The sequence below is a fragment of the Nycticebus coucang genome, chromosome 12 (assembly GCF_027406575.1).
Source record: "Nycticebus coucang isolate mNycCou1 chromosome 12, mNycCou1.pri, whole genome shotgun sequence".
Taxonomy (NCBI): domain Eukaryota; kingdom Metazoa; phylum Chordata; class Mammalia; order Primates; family Lorisidae; genus Nycticebus; species Nycticebus coucang.
Genome location: NC_069791.1, coordinates 65404487 through 65427987, shown reverse-complemented (window position 1 = coordinate 65427987; position 23501 = coordinate 65404487). Strand labels below are relative to the sequence as shown.

At 40.2% G+C, this 23501-nt stretch overlaps 1 protein-coding gene across 1 annotated transcript in view; it reads right to left on the bottom strand.

Moving 5' to 3' along the window:
* Positions 1–23501, bottom strand: part of SDK1 (sidekick cell adhesion molecule 1) — a 1108031-nt gene that overhangs the window by 220412 nt on the left and 864118 nt on the right. Inside the window, exon 15 of the mRNA XM_053556749.1 lies at positions 72–219. Coding sequence (XP_053412724.1) covers positions 72–219 — 148 coding nt within the window. The remainder of the gene's footprint in view (positions 1–71; positions 220–23501) is intronic.

Below are 23501 nucleotides of genomic sequence, written 5' to 3'. Positions count from 1 at the left end.
TGATGCTTCTGTTTGACTTTAAAGTCCCAGCTATATCTCATGCCTCCAGGGAGGGACAGACACTCACACACCTGCTGGTCTCTGTGCTGTACTGGCCCTTGCCCACTTGATTCACTGCACACACTCTGAACTGATAGGTACGAGCTGGAGTCAGGCCACTCACAGTGACGCCTGTCATCTCAGGGCCAACGTTTGACAGATGCACTTTCCATGGAGAGTCTAAAAGAATAAGCAAAACAAATTCAAACTTACACAGTGTGTGTCTGAATATTAACAAATTCCCATAAATTAGCCAATTTACTTACCAAGACCTAGGAGGGGGAGTGATGTTATCCCCATTTAACAGACATTGAAACTGAGGCTCCCAGTCACAAGGCTAGTAACTACTAGGCCTGGAATGACACTTGGGGTTTCCCACCTCAGATCTAGTGTGTTTCCTGTTAACTCCCATACCTCCATCAACAAGTAAAGGGATTTTTTTTGTTTGTTTGTTTAATGTGCATATGGCAGTGGTTTAAAAGGAACCAAAATATCCCCTATTCCTGTGTTCAGTATGTAATGGGAAAAAGTTCTCTATCAGCTCACATGGTTGGGCAGATTGCAGATTTGTCTCCCAGAAAAGGATGCTGCACATGTCACTGAATGATAAATAAAAACTATATTCATTAACATTTTAATAAAAGAGGAAATGAGCATGATAAAGACAGATGGGCTGTGTATTCCGCAGCCCATCTGCGTGGCAGCCCATTACACCACCACACCCCTGAGTGGCTTTGGCTGGAGAGAGATGTAATGAAATTCACAGCTAGTTTAGAATATCTTTCCACCCAGCTTTCCAGCAGGTGTGCAAGAGTGACTGTGTCAGCCAAACGGGCTCTTGCCTGCAAGGCTTCAGAAAGTTCTGCTGGGGATCCTATACCTTTGCATGATTTTTGCAGAGTTTAAAAGTGCTTTTTAGTCCAATCATTTTGTAGAGTGATGCCCTGGAATGAACAAGATCTGGCAGTGGCTTCAAGCATCTACTGTCAGTTCCCATTCTGAATTGCAATGATGCCTAAACTGAATTTTCAAGTTATTAGTGAAGTAAAACATTGGGGGTAGGGATGATTCTTGTAGAAATTAAACTGTCTTTCTTATTTATCTGAAGTAGTGCTCAAAATCCCTTTCACTCACACTGGAAATGGCCAAAAAGAGGTGACATATGATTTCCACTATGGTGTTGGGCTATGCTCAGATTGTAGACAACACCAGCTGCATGTAAACCCCATGCATAAACTCACAGCTGCTTCTCCAAAAACCTAAAGATCAAGCCATGGGGATTCACAAGTCTGTGCCTGGGAGCTTATCAAAAATGCATTCTGGTTCCTTGCAGGTCACCAAGCAGTAGACACAAATTGCTCCAAAATGAAAATGAGACTCTCAAAGGCAACTTCTGTTGACTCACACAGAGATGTCTATTGCTAATTCAGAGTTTGTTAGCTGGATTCCTTAACACAAAGTTAAGCTGCTCTGAAACATGATGCCAGTTGGCTATGAAGATCGAATCTTTTTAATTATTTCAAATAAAGCTGCTTCCAAAAATGGCTTTGTGAGAATGCAGTCTTTGCTACCAGCTGGGCATTTCAGTGTTCTTGGCTTTTGATTTTCAGTGACACGGATAACTGACAGCTGATGAAGATCCCCCTCTCTGCGTGTTTCCTTTAAACACATAATGTGTGCCTCCCCAATTACCTACAGAAAAACTCATGCCAACTTCTCTTTTCACATTGGGAATCTGTGACCCTCCTGTTAGCATCATGTAGCTGGTGATGATATGGTTTTCTAAGCAGGCTCTCTTACTGAAAAGAGCTATTTGCCAACATAGAAGATGAAAGAGCCTTCCCTAACATGGGTGTAACTGGACTTGGTTGGTAGGAAGCAGGGCCTCTCTGTGCCAAGTCAAGCTTTCATGGAAATGCAGTTCTCATTCTGAAGATGACTGATACATAGTCAGAAAAAAGCATGGAAACCACAGTTGGCTATGAGCTCTTCCCCTTACAGCTGTTCCATTTTTCTAATTTCTTCTGTAAAAATGGGGGACAAACCAAAACCACAATGACATACTATGCCACACCCATCGAAAGAGATACTCTCAAAAAAAAAAAAAAAAAAAAGCAAAAAAAGAACAAACAGAAAATAACAGATGTTGGGGAAGATGTGGAGAAACTAGTAGAATCCTTGTGTGCTATTACTGAGAATGTAAAATGGTGCACCCACTACAGAAAACAGTATGGTGGCTCCTTAAAAAATTAAAATAGAATTACCATATTATCCAGCAGCTCCACTTCTGGGTATATACGCAGAAGAACTGAAAGCAGCAGTTTTGAAGAGATATTGGCACACCTGTGCTCATAGCAGCATTATTCAAAACAGCCAAGAGGTGAAAGCAAACCAAGCTTCTCCCAGGGGAAAAGCAGAAAAACAAAATGTGGTCTATCCATACAATGGCTATCAGTCAGCTTTTTATTTATTTATTTATTTTTTTATTGTTGGGGATTCATTGAGGGTACAATAAGCCAGGTTACACTGATTGCAATTATTAGGTAAAGTCCCTCTTGCAATCATGTCTTGCCCCCATAAAGTGTGACACACACCAAGGCCCCACCCACCTCCCTCCTTCCCTCTTTCTTTTCCCCCCCCATAACCATAATTCTCATTAATTGTCCTCATATCAAAATTGAGTACATAGGATTCATGCTTCTCCATTCTTGTGATGCTTTACTAAGAATAATGTCTTCCACGTCCATCCAGGTTAATACGAAGGATGTAAAGTCTCCATTTTTTTAAATGGCTGAATAGTATTCCATGGTGTACATATACCACAGTTTGTTAAGCCATTCCTGGATTGGTGGGCATTTAGGCTGTTTCCACGTTTTGGCGATTGTAAATTGAGCTGCAATAAACAGTCTAGTACAAGTGTCCTTATGATAAAAGGATTTCTTCCCTTCTGGGTAGATGCCCAGTAATGGGATTGCAGGATCAAATGGGAGGTCTAGGTTGAGTGCTTTGAGGTTTCTCCATACTTCCTTCCAGAAAGGTTGTACTAGATTGCAGTCCCACCAGCAGTGTAAAAGTGTTCCCTTCTCTCCACATCCACGCCAGCATCTGCAGTTTTGAGATTTTGTGATGTGGGCCATTCTCACTGGGGTTAGATGATATCTCAGGGTTGTTTTGATTTGCATTTCTCTAATATATAGAGGTGATGAACATTTTTTCATGTGTTTGTTAGCCATTCGTCTGTCGTCTTTAGAGAAAGTTCTATTCAAGTCTCTTGCCCATTGATACAAGGGATTGTTGGCTTTTTTCATGTGGATTAATTTGAGTTCTCTATAGATCCTGGTTATCAAGCTTTTGTCTGATTGAAAATATGCAAATATCCTTTCCCATTGTGTAGGTTGTCTCTTTGCTTTGATTATTGTCTCCTTAGCTGTACAGAAGCTTTTCAGCTTAATGAAGTCCCATTTGTTTAATTTTGTTGTTGTTGCAATTGCCATGGCAGTCTTCTTCATGAAGTCTTTCCCCAGGCCAATATCTTCCAGTGTTTTTCCTATGCTTTCTTGGAGGATTTTTATTGTTTCATGCCTTAAGTTTAAGTCCTTTATCCATCTTGAATCAATTTTTGTGAGTGGGGAAAGCTGTGGGTCCAGTTTCAGTCTTTTACATGTAGACATCCAGTTCTCCCAACACCATTTATTGAATAGGGAGTCTTTCCCCCAAGGTATGTTCTTGTTTGGTTTATCAAAGATTAGGTGGTTGTAAGATGTTAGTTTAATTTCTTGGTTTTCAATTCGATTCCAAGTGTCTATGTCTCTGTTTTTGTGCCAGTACCATGCTGTCTTGAGCACTATGGCTTTGTAGTACAGACTAAAATCTGGTATGCTGATGCCCCCAGCTTTATTTTTGTTACAGAGAACTGCCTTAGCTATACGGGGTTTTTTCTGGTTCCATACAAAACGCAGAATCATTTTTTCCAAATCTTGAAAGTACGATGTTGGTATTTTGATAGGAATGGCATTGAATAGGTAGATTGCTTTGGGAAGTATAGACATTTTAACAATGTTGATTCTTCCCATCCATGAGCATGGTATGTTCTTCCATTTGTTAATATCCTCTGCTATTTCCTTTCTGAGGAGTTCATAGTTTTCTTTATAGAGGTCCTTCACCTCCTTCGTTAGGTATATTCCTAGGTATTTCATTTTCTTTGAGACTATGGTGAAGGGAGTTGTGTCCTTAATTAGCTTCTCATCTTGACTGTTATTGGTGTACACAAAGGCTACTGACTTGTGGACATTGATTTTATATCCTGAAACATTACTGTATTTTTTGATGACTTCTGGGAGTCTTGTGGTTGAGTCTTTGGGGTTCTCTAAGTATAAGATCATGTCGTCAGCAAAGAGGGAGAGTTTGACCTCCTCTGCTCCCATTCGGATTCCCTTTATTTCCTTGTCTTGCCTAATTGTATTGGCTAGAACTTCCAGCACTACATTGAATAGTAAAGGTGACAGAGGACAACCTTGTCTGGTTCCAGTTCTAAGAGGAAAAGCTTTCAGTTTTACTCCATTCAGTAAAATATTGGCTGTGGGTTTGTCATAGATAGCTTCAATCAGTTTTAGAAATGTGCCATCTATGCCTATACTCTTCAGTGTTCTAATTAGAAAAGGATGCTGGATTTTATCAAATGCTTTTTCTGCATCTATTGAGAGGATCATGTGATCTTTATTTTTGCCTCTGTTAATACGGTGGATAACGTTTATAGACTTGCGTATGTTAAACCAGCCTTGCATCCCTGGGATGAAGCCTACTTGATCATGATGAATGACTTTTTTGATGATAAGCTGTAATCTATTGGCTAGGATTTTGTTGAGAATTTTTGCATCTATGTTCATGAGTGAGATTGGTCTGAAATTCTCCTTTTTGTTTGGGTCTTTTCCTGGTTTTGGTATCAGGGTGATATTTGCTTCATAGAATGTGTTGGGGAAGATTCCTTCTTCCTCAATTTTTTTGGAATAATTTCTGCAGTACAGGAATAAGCTCTTCCTTGAAGGTTTGATAGAATTCTGGAGTGAAGCCATCTGGACCAGGGCATTTTTTGGTTGGAAGATTTTTTATTGTTTCTTTGATCTCAGTGCTTGAAATTGGTCTGTTCAGGAGCTCTATTTCTTCCTGGCTGAGTCTAGGGAGAGGCTGTGATTCCAAATATTGATCCATTTCTTTCACATTGTCAAATTTCTGGGCATAGAGTTTCTGGTAGTATTCAGAGATGATCTCTTGTATCTCTGTGGGATCAGTTGTTATTTCCCCTTTATCATTTCTGATTGAGGTTACTAGAGATTTTACTTTTCTATTCCTCATTAGTCTGGCCAATGGTTTATCTATTTTATTTATTTTTTCAAAAAACCAACTCCTTGTTTCATTAATTTTCTGAATGATTCTTTTGTTTTCAATTTCATTGATCTCTGATTTGATTTTGGATATTTCTTTTCTTCTACTGAGTTTAGGCTTAGATTGTTCTTCTTTTTCCAATTCCATAAGATCTCTTGTGAGATTGTTGATGTGCTCTCTTTCTGTTTTTTGAATGTAGGCATATAAAGCGATGAATTTTCCTCTCAAAACTGCTTTTGCAGTATCCCATAGGTTTTGGTAGCTTGTGTCTTCATTGTTGTTATGCTCAAGGAAGTTAATGATTTCCTGTTTTAGTTCTTCCTTCACCCATCTGTTATTCAACAGAAGATTGTTTAGTTTCCATGCCTTTGGGTGGGGTCGAGCATTTTTGTTAGAGTTGAGTTCCACCTTTAGTGCCTTATGGTCTGAGAAGATACAAGGTAAAATTTCAATTCTTTTGATTCTGTTGATATTTGTTTTGTGTCCCAGGATATGATCAATTTTGGAGAATGTTCCATGGGGTGATGAGAAGAATGTATATTCTTTATCTTTGGGATGGAGTGTTCTATATGCGTCTATCAAGCACAGTTGTTCTAGGGTCTCATTTAAGTCTCTTATATCCTTGTTTAATTTCTGTTTAGAGGATCTGTCCAGCTCTGTAAGAGGAGTGTTAAGGTCCCCTGTTATTATGGTATTATCAGATATCATATTGCTCAGTCTGAGTAAGGTCTGTTTCAAGAATCTGGGAGCATTTAAATTGGGTGCATAGATATTTAGAATTGAAATGTTTTCTTGTTGTATTTTTCCCTTGACCAATATAAAGTGACCATCTTTGTCTTTTTTGACTTTAGTTGCTTTAAATCCACATGTATCTGAAAATAAGATTGCAACTCCTCTTTTCTTCTGAATTCCATTTGCCTGAAAAATTGTCTTCCAACCCTTGACTCGGAGCTTTAATTTGTCTTTTGAAGCCAGGTGTGTTTCTTGCAGACAGCAAATGGATGGCTTGTGTTTTTCAATCCAGTCAGCCAATCTATGTCTCTTCAGTGGGGAATTCAAGCCATTAACATTTATTGAGATAATTGATAAGTGTGGTAGTATTCTATTCGTCTTATTTTGTGAGAGTCCATTGCTTAGTTTTATCTTTTGCATCAGTGTGGAGGTTTGGTTCTGTCCTTTAATTTCTGAGTTCTTACTTTGCTGCTGATCCATTGTGGTGGTCAGTGTGCAGAACAGGTTGAAGTATTTCTTGTAGAGCTGGTCTTGTGGCGAATTTCCTCAAGGTTTGTATATCTGTAAATGATTTGATTTCTCCGTCAATTTTGAAGCTTAGCTTAGCAGGGTACAGAATTCTGGGCTGGAAATTGTTCTGTTTAAGTAGATTAAAGGTAGATGACCATTGTCTTCTTGCTTGGAAAGTTTCATTAGAGAAGTCTGCGGTCACTCTGATGGATTTGCCCCTGTAGGTCAACTGGCGCTTACACCTGGCAGCTTGCAGAATCTTTTCTTTTGACTTTGGACAGGTTCATCACAATGTGTCCTGGAGAAGCTCGGTTAGAGTTGAGGCGACCTGGGGTCCGATAGCCCTCTGAAAGCAGTGTGTCAGAATCTTTGGTGATATTTGGGAAATTTTCTTTTATAATATTCTCTAGTATGGCTTCCATTCCTCTGGGGCATTCTTCTTCCCCTTCTGGATTCCTATAACTCATATGTTGTAACGCTTCATAAAGTCCCATAATTCTGACAGTGAACGTTCTGCTTTCTCTCTCTTCTTTTCTGCCTCTTTTACTATCTGAGTTATCTCAAGAACTTTGTCTTCTACCTCTGAAATTCTTTCTTCTGCATGGTCTAACCTGTTGCTGATACTTTCCATTGCATCTTTAAGTTCCCTGATTGACTGTTTCATTTCCTTCAGCTCTGCTATATCCTTTTTATATTCTTCATATTGTTCATCTCTTATTTGATTCTGTTTTTGGATTTCCTTTTGGTTATTTTCCACTTTATTAGCAGTTTCCTTCATTGTTTCCATCATTTCTTTCATTGTTTTCAACATGTGTATTCTAAATTCCCTTTCTGTCATTCCTAACATTTCTGTATAGGTGGAATCCTCTGAAGTAGCTACCTCGTGGTCCCTTGGCAGGGTTGTTCTGGACTGGTTCTTCATGTTGCCTGGAGTTTTCAGCTGATTCTTCCTCATGGGTGATTTCTTTTATCTGTTTCCTTGCCCTAATTTTCCTTTCACTTCCTCTTGCTCTTTAAGTTCTCGTGCCTGTGGATGAGCAGAAGCTTTCTCAGGGAAGTGCTTGTTGCTGGAATCACTGGTGAAGTGGCTATCCACTTACCCTGTGTGTCAAAACTGGTCCAGTCAGCTTTTTAAAAGAAAGAAATTCTGATGTGTGGCACAACACAGATGACCTGAGGACCCCTGGCTCAATGAAATAAACATATACCAAAAAAATACCATATGATTCCATTTATATGAGATATCTCGAGTAGTCAAATTCATAGAGATAGAAAGCAGAAAGGGCTGGGAGGAAGGGGGAAATGAAGCTTTTGTTTAGTGGTTCAGAATTTCATTTCTGCAACACGAAAAGAGGTCTAGCGATGGATGGTGGTGATGCACGGGCAGCTTGTGAATGTGCTTAATGCTCCTGAACTGCACACTTACAAATGGTGAAGAGGGCAAATTTTGTTAGGTGTGTTTTACTACAAGTAAAAATTAAAACATGTGAATTAAAATAAAATATTAATCGCCCTAGCTGACTGAATGGACTCCCACATGGCAACAGGACCCCAGAAATACCCTAATGCTGAGTTGTGGCTGTGAGAAGGGAGGTGATACCTGACTTACTGTGCCCCCTCCCTTCTTAGAGATATCCTTTGTAACTCATTCATAGGCCTAAAGCTGTAGGAGACAATGGCTGAAACCACACTGGCGGGCCATCAATTTACTGAAAAGATCACTTCAGTTTCAGTAAATATCCAGTGGCTTGTCTGTGATTAATAGACATCCTTATCATAAGTTAAAATATTCCTAGACATTAGATGTAGCTTCGTTTCTTTAAGCAATTACAAATCAAAGAATCTTTAAACCTATGTGTAACCTATAAGCCCATGCTTAGAGATGTTTTCCCTTATCTAGCCAAACCAATGTACACTTTCACACATTGACTTAGGGTCTTTTGTGAATATTTGCTCTCTCTGTCCCCATGAATGTATAAATCAAACTGTAACCCAGCAACTGTGGGGCACATTTTCACAGGACCTCTTGAGGTCATGTTCTCCTGGCTAGTAGTCACACCTACTCAGCTCAGAATAAACCCCTTTGGGCTTGGGTCTTTCTCTATTAACAAAAAAATGATGAAAATATGGGGGAGGAATAACATATTCAGTCTGACAATTAAGTTTATGAACTTGCCACCACCCTGCAACATTGGCAGTACTGTAGAAACAGCTTGATCACGTTTTATAAGCTTGGTATAACAATGTCTCACAGCTGCATTCATATTGACATGTGGTGGTGTCTTGCTGAGTGTCATTCATTATTATTATTGTGTAGTTTTGTGTGCCATCTTAAGAATGTTAAAGTTTAAATTAGAGCAATAAACAAACATTAAAATTCTTATTAAACTTAGCTAGAGTGAAATTGAAATCAGGGACATGTTAGTCCAAGTTTAAGGTGACAAGGCCATGAAGAAAATGGCAGTGTACAAATGGATTAAACACTTTTCTGAAGGGAGAGAAAAATGTTACTGATGAAAAGAGAGGTCATCTCTTCTTCAGTACTGACGAAAACATTGCAAAAATTTGTTGAATTATTTGCCCAAATCACGGGCTGACTATGAGAAGGATAGTAGACCAAGTGAAGAGTGATAGAAAAACAGCCCCTCTCTGTAGAAGGTGGGGGACAGTCTTGTCCCCGTGGGTTCTACTGGGAGATCAGGAGGAGAGTAGAGTTAGGGATCGTTCTTCCTTACTGGGAAGGAAGGGGCTGTGTCCTTCACCCAGAGGTTCCTGCTCTTTCCAAGGTGGTCACTCCGCACAATGTCTCCTTCAGGGGTTCTGCAACTGCCCTGGTCTCTTCGACCTAAAGGTAGAACCAGCTCTGTGGTTTCCTTCCACTCCCACCCCTGTCAAGAGTGCCACCTTTTCCTTCTGGAACCCTGACTGATAGAGAACTCAGTTCAACTTTTCTTCCACCCCTTTCTTCTTTCAGGTTTCACAGAGTCTATAAGTGAAGGAATCATCTGCCCAGTCAGATACAGGGTGAATGACAGTCATTTCAAAAAGAGACAAAATCAAAAAGACATTTGTGACCAGTTGACTGAAGTGATTAATCAAATAAGGAAGAGGCAGAGGGATGCTGCCTTTCTACCCTCCGCCCAGCCTCCAGCCTCAGCCCCAGGTTTGCATAGGTGTAAACAGCACTTGAAAGTCCATAACCTGAGTGGCAGAGCCTGCTGCCTAGTTTGATTTGACAATAGGGCCTATTAATCTCCTCTGTACCCCAGGGCTCTGCTCAGTCCTCCTGTTGCAACTATGGAATTCCTTATTTATTCTTTTTCTTCTCCTACAAGAAGATAAAAGATCTGGCAGGAGGAGAGATTAAACTGAAAACTAATACAAATGAACCTGATCCGTTTCATGGGCACACAGATTTGTTTCTCTTAAAAAAAAAGAAGTGGTTTGGGAAGAATTTCCTCATTCACAAGCTTCAGAATTGCAAGCTTGCTGAGAACTGTTAACATTTAAATAGCAAGTCTGTTCCTAACAATCAATAAGCAAAATCCCTTTAAAAGATTCTTGCCCCAGTCAGTCTTCACAAAAGCTTGCTACAGGATGCTTGTCTTTGGGGCTGGAATGCAGAAAGACCTTTTGATAAAGGAAACCATCCCATAGAAGTTTCAATACCTTTTTTCTTCCTCTTTAGAGAATCTCTGATCTAGAAGACTAAGGAATTTTAGACTTCCCTGGTCAGGTTATTTAACAACCTCTTTTATCCAGAGGGGCACCACTACTCTCTCTTAGTGTCAAGGCCTAGCATCTTTGAGGACTTAATCACTCCTCTCTTCTATCTGTTGGTTAAAATGCTGATAGTTTTCAAGCTTTGAAAAAATTCTGGAAGCCTTTTCCAATAACAAAGACCATTACCATTTTCTCAGCTAAAGGTGCCTGGGGAAGGAAAATGTTTTGTAAAGGAAAATTTCTTAATTGCCAAAAGAGCTTTATTATTATTAATACCTAACATTAGTGTAACAGTTTGCAGACTGGAAGTGCTTTCACGTCAGTAACCACAGGAATCCTCTTCAGGAAGAGGTATTCTCACAACTCTTTAAACTTCGAGGAACTAACACTTATGAAAATTTAAATGACTTTGTCCAGGTCACCACCTGGACTCATGGATAAGCAAAGGTGGAGCTGCTAGGCCTCCTGAGCCTCCTTGGGTTGGACAGTAACAAGCACCTGGCAACACCCAGGAAATATTTACTCTCTCTCTCTCTCTCCAGGAAAACTGACAAAACCAGAAACTGTGAGCAAATCAGGTCTAGTCTCCAGGCAATGAAGAAGATGCAGGAACCAATTAAATAACTCCATGGCTCAAATCCAGTACATGGGACAGTCTATAGGACAGATGTCATTGTAACAGAGGCAAAGGCCTGAAAAAGACCAAAAATGTTTTACGAGCTCTTTATTTTATTTATTTATTTATTTAGAGCTGTCTCTTTAAAACCCCCTCACTCCATTGGGGAACTAAAATTCGCATTCTTGCCTGAGGCCAGTAATCAGAGAATCCTGGGAGTTTTCTTTGGGTTTCCCCGCACACCTTCACAGAATCATGCTGGCAAAGGGGCAGAGGTCATGAGATTGTCTTTGCTGAAGATGGGGTCAATCTGGACCATCAACCATAGCTAAATAGTAACAGCCTGAAGCTGAACCCTCCCAACCTTTAAAAAGTCCGTATTTCTGCTTATACTTAGGATATAGGTACTTTAAGAGTTTGGCATTTTCCTCTTTTGCCAGCAAATTGATAAACTCCCCTTTCCTTCTCCTCAAACCACTTGTCCAGGTAAGAGGGGGTGACGTGGGAAAGGTAGGTGAAGACTTTTGTTGATTAAGAAACATGGTGACAGAAAACAAGTGATACAAGGGACGTACCTTGTTTAGGTCCCGATTCAAGCAAATCAGGTGTAAAAAGACATTTCTTTTAGACAATTGGGAAATGTAGATATGAGCTAATAATGGGTGATATTAAGGATTATCATCAATTTCATTAGGTGCAACAGACATCCTTTTGGTGAGCAGCTTACTGATTGCCCAGGCATAAATGATATAAATTCTGGGATTTCCTTTAAAGTACTCCAGCCAAAGGGAAAAAAGTGGGGAATAAATGAAACAAATATGGTAAAAATATTACTCATTGTTGAAGCCATACTTTGTGTCTATTTAGTACTTTTAACAATAAAAACGTTTTAAAGGTGACTATTTTGCCACAACATTGCCAGTACTGACCCTTGAAGGCATTTAGCACATCTAATCATGTGAGCACCATTTGATAGGTGAAAAATGTGATTTCATGGATGCTTTACCTTGTATTTTTTATATGAATGTAGCTGAACATGCTTTCATTAAAAGAACACTTCCTCCAGGTTACAAGGTTAAGTGGAAGAATTAAGGTGTAAATGGATTATTGTTCTAACTCTAATTCTACTGCTGCTTTGGCTCAAGGTCTCTCTACCTGATACTTGGTAGAAACTCCTCAGTAAGCTCAACTGTGCTTTTCTCTATGTTTGTGGTTGCCTGGTATTTAACACAAACAAGTTAAGGGCTTGTTCACAAAGGTGATCAGGAAGCTGAGCTCTTCTATTAGAGCAATGCCTGTAGGGCCACAGCTATGTCACTGATGGAGGAGGCTTCACGCTAGCCTACCACACCAGGCTACATTTCTGGACATCGAACCCACATGCATGGTATTTCTTATGATGACACCGACGCTGCTGAGAGCCTAACCCTAGGCACAAATAAAGTTAAATTTTCCAATGTTTAAAAGAACTATCAAGCCTCTGCATTGATAAGTTGTATATATAGTGTACACCCTTGATGTGATGCATTAAGAAAGGTGCCCTCCCTCCTTCCTTGGTCTTCTTCCCCAAACCCTAGAACCCTAGCCTAACTGATACAAACATCAGTCAAATCCCCATTGAGCAGCATTCTACACAATATTTGATCAGTGTTTCTCAAAAATGCCAAGGTCATCAAAAACAAGGAAAATCTGAGAAACTGAGGAGCCTAAGGAGATGTGAGGATAAATGTCATGTGGAATCCTGGATGGGGTCCCAGAGCAGAATAAAAATTGTTCTATGATAAAAAATTCTGAAAGAAAAAAGAAAGCCTATCAGTAATGGCACAGTCAGAGCCAGACAGGAGAGGGATAAGTTATGAAGCATCGAGTACAGGGATCCTCAAAGTACGGCCCACGGGCCACATGCAGTGGTGTGATTATATTTGTTCCCATTTTGTTCTTTTACTTCAAAATAAGATATGTGCAGTGTGCGTAGGAATTTGTTCTTAGTTTTTTTTTTAAACTATAGTCTGGCCCTCCAACTATCTGAGGGACAGTGAACTGGCCCCCTGTTGAAAAAGTCTGAGGACTCCTGATAGAGTGGATGCTGTGCTAGAAGATCAGACATGTCTTATATGAGAAGAACACAGGGTTTTGTGTGTGTGAGTCCACACTTGTGTGCTTGGGTGCTTGGCTCAAAGCCTCTGTGACTCCCCTTGAGGCTGGGGCTCCAGAGGACAGGGTGGCTCAGACTGGCTCACATGGAACCCCTGTGTTTGGAGATCTGCTGCCTTTGCAGTAGAGTAGAAGAAATGTCTGGGACTCCATGGGCTGTAAGTAGCAGTCACCAAATGCCCTCCTGGTTGGAGGCTCACCCCAATTCCGAGGCAGTAGGGACAAGGGGACTTTGAACACTGAACTTCTTGTAGCATTGGCCTTTCTTAAGGTGCCAGGAGAGGCCTTTCAATTGTGTGCTATCTTTCTTAAGTCCCAAATTACATAAGCCAAATAAAACTCGAATCTACTCTTAATCAAATATCCATCTCCCAGACCATTTTTTTTTTTTTTTGATAAAAGTAATATAAGCTGGGTGTGGTGGCATGTGCCTGTGGTTCTAGCTACTAAGGAGGCCAGGGTGGGAGGATCACTCAAGGCTAGGAGTTCTAGGCTGCAGTGAGCTACAATTATACCACTGGCTCGAGTCTGGGCAACTGAGCAAGACCCTGTCTCTAAAATACAGTAACAATAATAATACAAAGCAGTAATCTTATGTAATGTGTATTATTATATGCATATTTGTATGTGCATTTGTATATATGCATGTGTTTGTGTATATTTGTATATTAAATATACTACAAAAATTAATACAAATTCATTAATAAAAATTTGGAAAATAAAGATATGAGAAAAATAATGAAATTTAAAAAGCACAGGTTCATACTACGGTTGCCTTTTTTAGACCAGGTTGCTCAATAGTTTTGTGTAACTATTTTCACGTTTTTGGAAACTCTAGTCTATATTTTAGTGTTCAGCTCAATGAGTTATTGAGATTAGTTTGGAGGAATGGATAATGTTTGTTTCTTTATATTAAAAAGCCCTTAAATTACTGTCATCACACAAACAGAGATACAGAGTTTTAGAGCCCAGATAACAAATAATTTCAATCTCCACAGAGCTACCCTGCTTAGGGTGAGGCTGCAGGAGGATTTCCTGCTGTGAGCCACCCATCCACTCCAGACTGGAGTCTGACACAAGCAGGCCTAAGGAAAAGCTGCTCTAGGTCCAGTCAGAGCTCAAAGAAAAGCACAGATAATAACTGGTTCTGCAAAGGTTAAATAAAATTTTTCTTTAGGATTCTAGTTTAAAAAAACTATGAAAGGAATGAAAAGAACATAACTTCTAGTGGCACTACAGAATTTCAAGGCTGAGCTGGTAGATATAGCATGTGCAGAACAGCCCGAATGAGAAGACTGCGAGACCCTCGGATGACTGTGACCCTGAAGGCACTCAGCACATCCAAACATGCTATAACACAGTTTTAAAAGAATGTTGTAACACAGACGTGTTCAAGGCAACTGTTGGAGATAAGACCGAGGCCTTGGGAACAATAGACCATATACCTCCACGGGTGCCTGGGAAAGGAAAAGGCTCTGATTAGAGACTTCATGAAACAGGGAGAAGGTAGTGTAGGAAATGGGTGGGTATTTTCTACCTAAAACAAAACATCAAAGAGTAGACAGTTAAAACACAGTTTAATATCTTTCACTTTGGGAAGGCTTTCTGTGTTGTATGTATTTTTAGAGAAACAATAAAAGCCTGAGCGGTTAGGGTTAAAATGCACCAAGTTTTGCCTTAACATGGATGTGGAGAAAAGGGAACACTTCTACACTGCTGGTAGGAATGCAAATTAATACATTCCTTTGGAAAGATGTTTGGAGAACACTTAGAGATCTAAAAATAGACCTGCCATTCAATCCTATAAATCCTCTACTAGGCATATACCCAGAAGACCAAAATCACATCATAACAAAGATATTTGTACCAGAATGTTTATTGCAGCCCAATTCATAATTGCTAAGTCATGGAAAAAGCCCAAGTGCCCATCAATCCATGAATGGATTAATAAATTGTGGTATATGTACACCATGGAATATTATGCAGCCTTAAAGAAAGATGGAGACTTTACCTCTTTCATGTTTACATGGATGGAGCTGAAACATATTCTTCTTATTAAAATATCTCAAGAATGGAAGAAAAAGTATCCAATGTACTCAGCCCTACTATGAAACTAATTTATGGCTTTCACATGAAAGCTATAACCCAGTTATAACCTAAGAATATGGGGAAGGGGAAAAGAGAGGGGAGGGGGGGGGCGGAGGGAGGGTGATAGGTGGGATTACACCTGTGGTGCATCTTACAACGGTATATGTGAAACTTAGTAAATGTAGAATGTAAATGTCTTAACACAATAACTAAGAAAACGCCAGGAAGGCTATGTTAACCAGTGTGATGAAAATGTGTCAAACGGTCTATAAAACCAGTGTATGGTGCCCCATGATCGCATTAATGTACACAGCTATGATTTAACAAAAAAAAAAAAATAAATAAATAAATAAAAATAAAAAAAAGTTTTGCCTTAAAAGGTAAGAACTAAAGAGCTGCGGTATTTAGGAAATACATGAAACCCCCAGCTAAGGGAAATGGCCAAAGTGATTCCAGGAATAGCTTTGGGGCCTTGAGCCATTCACACCCAAGGAACTGTCTCTCTGGAGCTGCCAAGACACTGAAGGTGCCCACCAGTGATCTGGTGCTGGCCTTGGCTCATGAGGACACCTGCTCCCTGGAAGGGTGTGGGCTGACACATTGGAGAAGCAAGTACCATCAGAGAAGTGGAAAGACATTGAAATGGGAATTGGACAAATCCTGAAGCTTAGATTCAGGTGATGGCAGGTCATGGTGGTGGCAGTGAACCCCTACAGCAGGCTAGAGTGTGTCTTGTCTGGCTGTCAGCCCACAGGCTGGAGTGGGTGGCTGCTCTGGGAGAAAGCTGGCTTTGTCTTAGAAACTGAAAGCTGCAGGGCCACTGTGTATTCTACACTGAGCCCTAACAACAGGCCTTCCGATGTAGGAAGTTACCTCAGTTTGTGGGACAGGCTTGGGCTCCCTGTCCAGCTTGCCTGAGGGTAGGGTGCTAACACTGCATAAAGGCTGAACTCTTCACCTCCGCCCCTTTCTGTGTCCCTAGTACAGCCTGGGGCCTGCCTCTGTGAACACCTGTGACAGACACTGTCTTCCTAGATGAATTTTAAAATGGGCAAATGCTATGAGTGTGAGGTTCAACATGCAAGAGCCCAAAGAAAAATGAGCTGAAACATAAAACACTCCCTAACAACTCTGAGACTATTAGAAAATGCCTATGTGAGATATGTTTCAAAGATAGCATTAAAATTATTTGAAGCCTAAAGAACAAAGTCTCTTTGCCATTTTGGCAGCAAAACAGCACAAAGCCCATCGGCTTTTAAGTATGTAATAGCAAGTGGGGATGAAGATGTTGAACATATTGTGCGGCGACAGTGGGGAGCAGCTTTCACAGAAAGCAGCATGCAGGACGGCCGACGTGTTCCACACATGAAAAGACACATGTGGCAGGAGAGAGAACAGAGCCACATAGCTGAGGGGTTCTCTTTGTGAAGGAACAGCTCCTCTCCAGAGATGCTGTGGAGGGGGCTTGGAAGAGGCACTGGGACTTGGAGAATGTTCTCTAAAACCTAGTCTGACATATGACATATGTCATAACCAGCTGTGCTGGAGAAAGCAGAGATGGATGGATAGGTACAAAAAAGTAGCAGACCACTGTGGGCACTAGAATGTACCACATTGGAGGAGAGACAAACTGCCCTGAGGACACTGCAGTCTGAACCCCAGAACATCATCTCAATCTCTGCATGTTCCACTCAAGCTACCTGAAGCTCTGTTCAGACCACTGCTCCTCAGCGGGGCTCTTGTTGCATAGACTGAACCTGGCCACCTCTGGGCCTCTCCTGCTTGGGGGAACTCAAGTCGGCAGTTCAGAAATGACCAGCTTTTCTGCCCTAGGCACTCTCCCGTTCTCTCTCCCACTCCCTGAACCTCACACAACAGCTTCCTGTAGCCCATTTCCAAATTCATTTTGCCAAAAACTTGTTTTCACACATTCCTTTCCTTGCCAGCTTTGTATGGCTCTCTGCTGTGTAAGACTTTGGTCCTGCATCACTGGGCCTCTGTGTTCCTCGTGGGCCTCCCTTTCAGTGTGGAATGACACGCACTAAGCTGCTAGCAACAGTCCCTCATGGTGGAGGGAGATAAGAAACTCGTCCTTTATACATCTTGTACTATTTCTCTGGCTTCAATGACCATGTATTGCTTTTTACTTAAAAATATATTATTACATAGAAAATGGGTTTTATTTAAAGCAACCTATTTCAGCCTCCAGCTTCTGCCCCAAAAGCCTTCGCTTCTACTAATTCACCTGCATGGGAACTCTCCCCCACATACTTGCTGCCTTGCATTCAAGCCTCAGGAGTCCTTGGCCACCATCCTCCCTAGGGCACAAGTGCATCTAAATCTTGGGCATCTCAAGGTTCCCTTCCAGGGCCCTCCCAGGACAGCCTCCTGCCCACTCCTGCCCATGGGTACTACTCCCCTGCATTGGACGTCCCCCATTCTCAGTGCCAGTCCCTGGCATCTGAGCATGGACCGCCTTATGCACCATTTTGTGCTCTGGATTTGTTATTAACTTCTCTGTGTGTTTTTTCCTTGCTTCCCCAATTGACCTTATACCTTCCCTGTATGCTAGCACTGCCAGACAGAAGTGGCTACATCATTTGCAGACTTGCCTGAAGTTGCTGTGTTTTGTACCCCAAGGCAATGGGAGAAAAAATAAAGGTGAAGAGGTCAACGGCTCCAATTTCACATGAGCCTGCCCTTGGAGTATGTTCACATGGTAGTGGAGAAGTGTTTACATGTTTGTGTGTGCATATGGAGAGAGCTTTCTCCTACTTTTAAAGAGGGCTTAAAGATTTTCTAAAGTATGCATACAAGTCAATGATAAGATAAAAATAAATACAATTAAAAATAAATTCAAAATCATTAAGGAGAAGAGGACAAAGATGTTTAGAGCACCTGGGATGAGTTAGGTTACTTTAGTCGGGTATTCAGGTTACCTGAATAGGTTACAGCAAAAAGAAACGCATTAGATGGTAGATTTTCAAAAGGAAGAACCTAAGGTCATGAAGAGAGACAGGCATTTTCTGGGCAGCAGAGACAGCTCTTAGGTGGAACTCTGCAGGAGAGGCGGTAAGAGTACAGAAGACAGAGATGTTCTTCCGATTTGTCATTCCTTCTAGTACATTTTTAGAAAAGATAAAGATATGGTATTAACCCTTGATTTATAGAAGATGGAGTTTCTTTCTAAGTTATTGATTTCATGTTTGAAGCCTGGGAACCCTGAGTTACAGATGAAGCTGTTCCCCGGAGGTCAGCTCTGAAGCATGCCCAGAGGGCAGAGCCTCAGGAATTCTTGTCAGAGCTGGGAAGCTGCAGTACATATTGAATTCTCTCATATTTTTAAATGTAATATTTAAGTTATTTTAAGAATAATTTGCTTAGAAATAAGAAAATTCCCTATACTATTAAAAAATTCCTAATATTAGGGATGGGAAGAATATATTATGTGATTTTAAAAATTCCACATTCAACTCAATATCACATTCATTTCTGTGAAGTTCAAAACCAGGCAAAACTAATCTGTGGTGATAGAAGTCAGAAGAGTGCTTGCCTTTGAAGGGGAAAGACTGACTGGAAAAGGATGCATGGAACTTTCTGGCATGTTGAAAATGATCTGTTCTTTGTTTGAGATCTGGGCTACATGGACATATATACAATATTTGTCAAAAATCACTTAAGGCATCACTTTGCATTTTGTTGCATGCAAAGTATATCTCAATAAACAAACAAAATCATATATAACAGTAAAATTCTAGTAGACATTCCATTCAGATGAGGGAAAAGCAACAGAGATACCATTATGCCTATTATCATTTAAAATTATTCTGACCAACCCAGTAAGAAATGAAAAACAAAAAAGAAAACAAATCATTAGAATAATAAGAGAATATGGAATGTGGCTGAATGGAAAATAAATATCCAACATCAATTGTTTCTCTGTGTTCTTACGTTGACTAGTCAGAAGATGAAATAAGGGAAAAATTCTATTTATAATAGCACAAGACAAAATTTTAGGACAACCTTAACAAAAAAATATACAGTCTATAAGTCCAAACCTGCAAACTTCACTGAGCAATATGAAAAAAAAAGAGCTGAATAAACAGAGAAGAATATTATTTTCTGGATGGAAAGAATTACTAAGATGTTAGTTCTCATAAAACTAATTATATGGTTAAGACAATTAGAAACTGAATGGGATATTTTTGAAATTTAACAAAATAATTTCAATTTTTTTTTTTGGAAGAATAAATGATGACAAGAAATAAAATTCTGAAAAGATGAGGAGACTAGCTTTATCAAGCATTAAAATACATTTTGGAACTAAAACAAAGTACTGTAAAATTGGCAGAAAAACAGGCCCCCTCAATACATAAAAGGAAACATAAATAAATATGGATTATTCAATAAATCATGTGGGAAAATGGATCATTTGAGAAAAAGAAAAAGTCATATATCAGAATTTATAACACATTTAAATTTAAGATAGAGTTATATATATTAAAAATTAAACCTTTAGAAACAAGGTGAAAATCTGTAAAAATATTATTTTTATACTTGAGAGTGGTAAAATATACAAACACAAAGTAATGAAAGAAATCATAAAGGAAAATATCAATAGATTTAACTACACAAAAAACAAAAACTTATGTCTGTAATAAGTAACACCCCAAAATTAAGGGTAAAAGGCAAATTGAAAAAAATACTGGTCAAAAATGAATGAAAAAAACCCTAAGGTTTTTTTTTTGCAGGTTTTGGCTGGGGTTGGGTTTAAACTTACCACCTCTGGTATATGGGGCCAGTGCCCTACTTCTTTGAGCCACAGGCACCGCCCAAAACCCTAAGGTCTTGACAGACAAATGAGGGAAAGGAAATTGACAGATCCTAGCAGAGAAAGTCCACAAAGCCAATCAATTCAGAAAAATGTGTTCAACAGGATCAGTAGTCAAGGCAATGCAAACTAAAACAGCCATCAGAGGACCTGAAACTAAGAACATAAATCTGAACGAAAACATAGGAGAGTGTCTTTGCAAATGTGGAACAGAGAGATTATTAAAATAATTTCCTTTAAATATCCTTGCTAGTGTTGCTACCCTACCTCTGCTGGTGCTTAAAGGTTTAGTTTGCCCATTTGGTCATTTAGCACTGCTGGGACAACCGGGGAGAAAGGAGGTGGGGACACGTGCTAGGAGGAGATGCTAACTAGGACCTGCCCAGAAAAAGGCAGAAGGGCAGGATGGGGAGGGAATTCCCAGACTCGACAGTAAAGTCAGGGTGTGGTGGAGCTGAATATTTAGTGTGCTCAGGGAACTACAGGCAGTGTCTGTGGCTGACACATGAAAAGTGAAGCAATGAATGAAAAGCAAAGCAGTGAGTGGCTGGAGGTGACCCTGGGGTGGTCGGCATGGTCAGATGACAAGCAATACTATATACTTCAAGGAGTGAGAAGCCCTGTGTAGGAGGGAACTGGGGCTGGTGCTCTGGAGGGGGATGAGACTTCTGGCTACTTTGAATACATGTAAGTGGTGGGAATTCAAGCTGCCCTGGCACCTTCCCTGCAGAGCCTCTGACCAATGTCAAGCCAGGGAGGTTACTTGGTCAGTTTTGTGCTTTACAAAGTTCCCTCTGTGGCTCCATGAAGGATGGCTCTAAGGAGGTGAAATTCGTGGATTACTGCCACAGGCAGTAGGGTTTGTGTTGTAGGAACAGAGCAAGGTGATAGATAACAAGTCATGAGGCAAAACCAACAGAATTTATATGTGAGGGAAAGGTAATGGTGAAGGAGTAAAGAATGACATTTTTATATTAGCTTGGAAGGGGAACAACTTTGGGGGAAGGTGAAGAACTCTATCTTAGAGGTTGAGTTTGATGCCCCTCTAGGACATGAAGGTGTGGGTATATGGAAGACATTTGGTTACAAGAATCTGAGACTTAGGGGACAGGTCCAGGGTGGAACCACACATTAGGGACCTGAAACATGTGGGCAAACCGCAGACCTGAACTCACCAACACATGGGCTGAGAAGACTAGTCTGCAGAGTAAGACATACAACAGCACACCAATATGGGAAGGAGAAGAGTCAGAGAAAGATCAGAAAAGAGAAGGGAGAATGAAGGGGACATGGGAACAGAGTTGAATCATAAGAGTGATGAAAGGCATGGAATGTACAGAAGTTGGGGGGATGTGGACGGAGGAGCGTCCACTCACTCTGTCCATTAGAACAATGATGACACAGCTCCAGGAGAGAGGACTAGATGGAATGAGGGAGGACTGGGAGGTAAAGATACTTAGAAGGAGCCAGGAGAGAGGGAGACTTGAAGACAGAGAACAGAGGGATTAAACACAGAGCATGTCTGGGGGGCAGGGAGAGAAACTAAGGGTACAGTGGAGGACTGGCTTTCAATATATGAGGGACTGTGGAGATTATTTTTATTCTTTGTTCTTTAAGTGCTATCTAAATTTTTATTTAATGTGCACATATAACTTTAATAACAAAAATACAAATTTATCTTCTATTTTAATTAAATTAAAAATCACAAAGTATGATACAACATCACAACTGTGAAAAATCATCCCTATTAAAAAACTCACTGTAGAAAAATATACAATGAAGTATTCTTAATTTTTAACATAACTGTGTGTGTGTTATCCACAGGTCTTTACCAAGGCGCACCATGATAGCAGATGTTAAGGTTTGAAAAAAAAAATAATGGGAAGAATACTTAATTTTTCTCCCTAACTAGTAAAAGACCATTATTATTCTGTATCAGCAGTGGGATGCCTTAGTTCAGCCCATGAAAAACATGCAGGGGCTCAGTTTGAGAACTAGAACTACCTCTCCCAGATACCAGGGTTACCATGGAAACCTGTGGGAACTTTGCATTAAATGAATATCTGCATTTCTAATACTGTGATGCCAATTCACTCAAGTTAAAGGATAAGTTTTTTTAAGGTAAAATCACAGCTTTCATTCAAATATAAAATGAACATCTATCATTCATTTATGAGGGAACTGGTAAGATGTTACAACTGCATGAAACGAGAAATCAGACAATGCAAACATACTGATAACATTAAAGTGAACTTATAAGTAGATGCAAAAGTCAATGTCTACAGAACAATAGCCAGTTATACTCTATGGGACTAAATTTATTTGTTATTTATTTGCATTTCTATGGACAAAAAATATTTAGAGTTATAAAATAGCTCAAAGATAGTGAAAAGGGAAGGTCCCTATGAAATCAGATAACCCTGAAAGGTGCTAGATCAGATACCCATTTTTATTTTTTCCATCCACTGCAAAATCTTTCATTGTTTTTTTCTGACATTCTTCCTCCTTGTGATCATAATAATCTCAAAGCAAGATCATTCTGATCATAATCAACAACCATTTTATAATGGGCCAAATACTTTTATTATTCAGTAGCATTTTCAGCCTGTTTATACACTATCAAGAATCCTTGCACTCTCTCAGCCGAGGGATCCCCTTTGCCTTCCCTCATCTGTCTCCTGGCCTGACCCTCTGCATTTCTCAACCCACGAGGAAGAGACCTTGAACCAGGTCCCAGAACACTGCTGCCCTTCTCTGAGCCCCAGGCTCAATACAGGTGCACCTGGAACAAAAGACTCATCAGATATCCAGAGAGGAAAAGCCTGGGGTGCCTGCAAGGGCCAAACATTTTTCTATACAAGGTTTGAACTGAGTTGAATGTGTAGACAAAGGCTTGGTTCAAGTTTCATAGTTCTGCTCTATAAAGCTCTGAAGAGGCTCTTTTGTACTGGTGGGAATGTTGCAAGGGCACAGGTTATGAAGTGTCTGGCATGGCCACTAAACTGTGTCAGTTTGGCCCCTGCAGGATCCATGGTTTCCAGGAGAATGGCATTCTAATAAGCTTGTCAAGAGGAGCTGGATGCAGTGGCCTCCCACGTGACTGGACCGATGGGCCTACTGGATGGAGCTATTTAGTATTGTCCACTTGCACAGTGCTGAGTGTAGGCCAAATATAATTTCCATTTTAGGGTACTTACTACTAAGCTATTCTTTCTGGTTGTAATTAGCTAGCATGTTCAGCTCTTTCTTAAGGGAATTTGCTCCTAATAAAAATAAAAACTAGATCATTGGCCTGGATAACAGTGTTGCTCTTCCCATTTGCCATAGCAGAAAGGCATGAGATCCATCAACCGGTAGCAGCACATGCTGCTTCAGCCAAAGTCCCAGACTTATTTTATACAGTTGAAATCAGAAACAGTCGAGAGA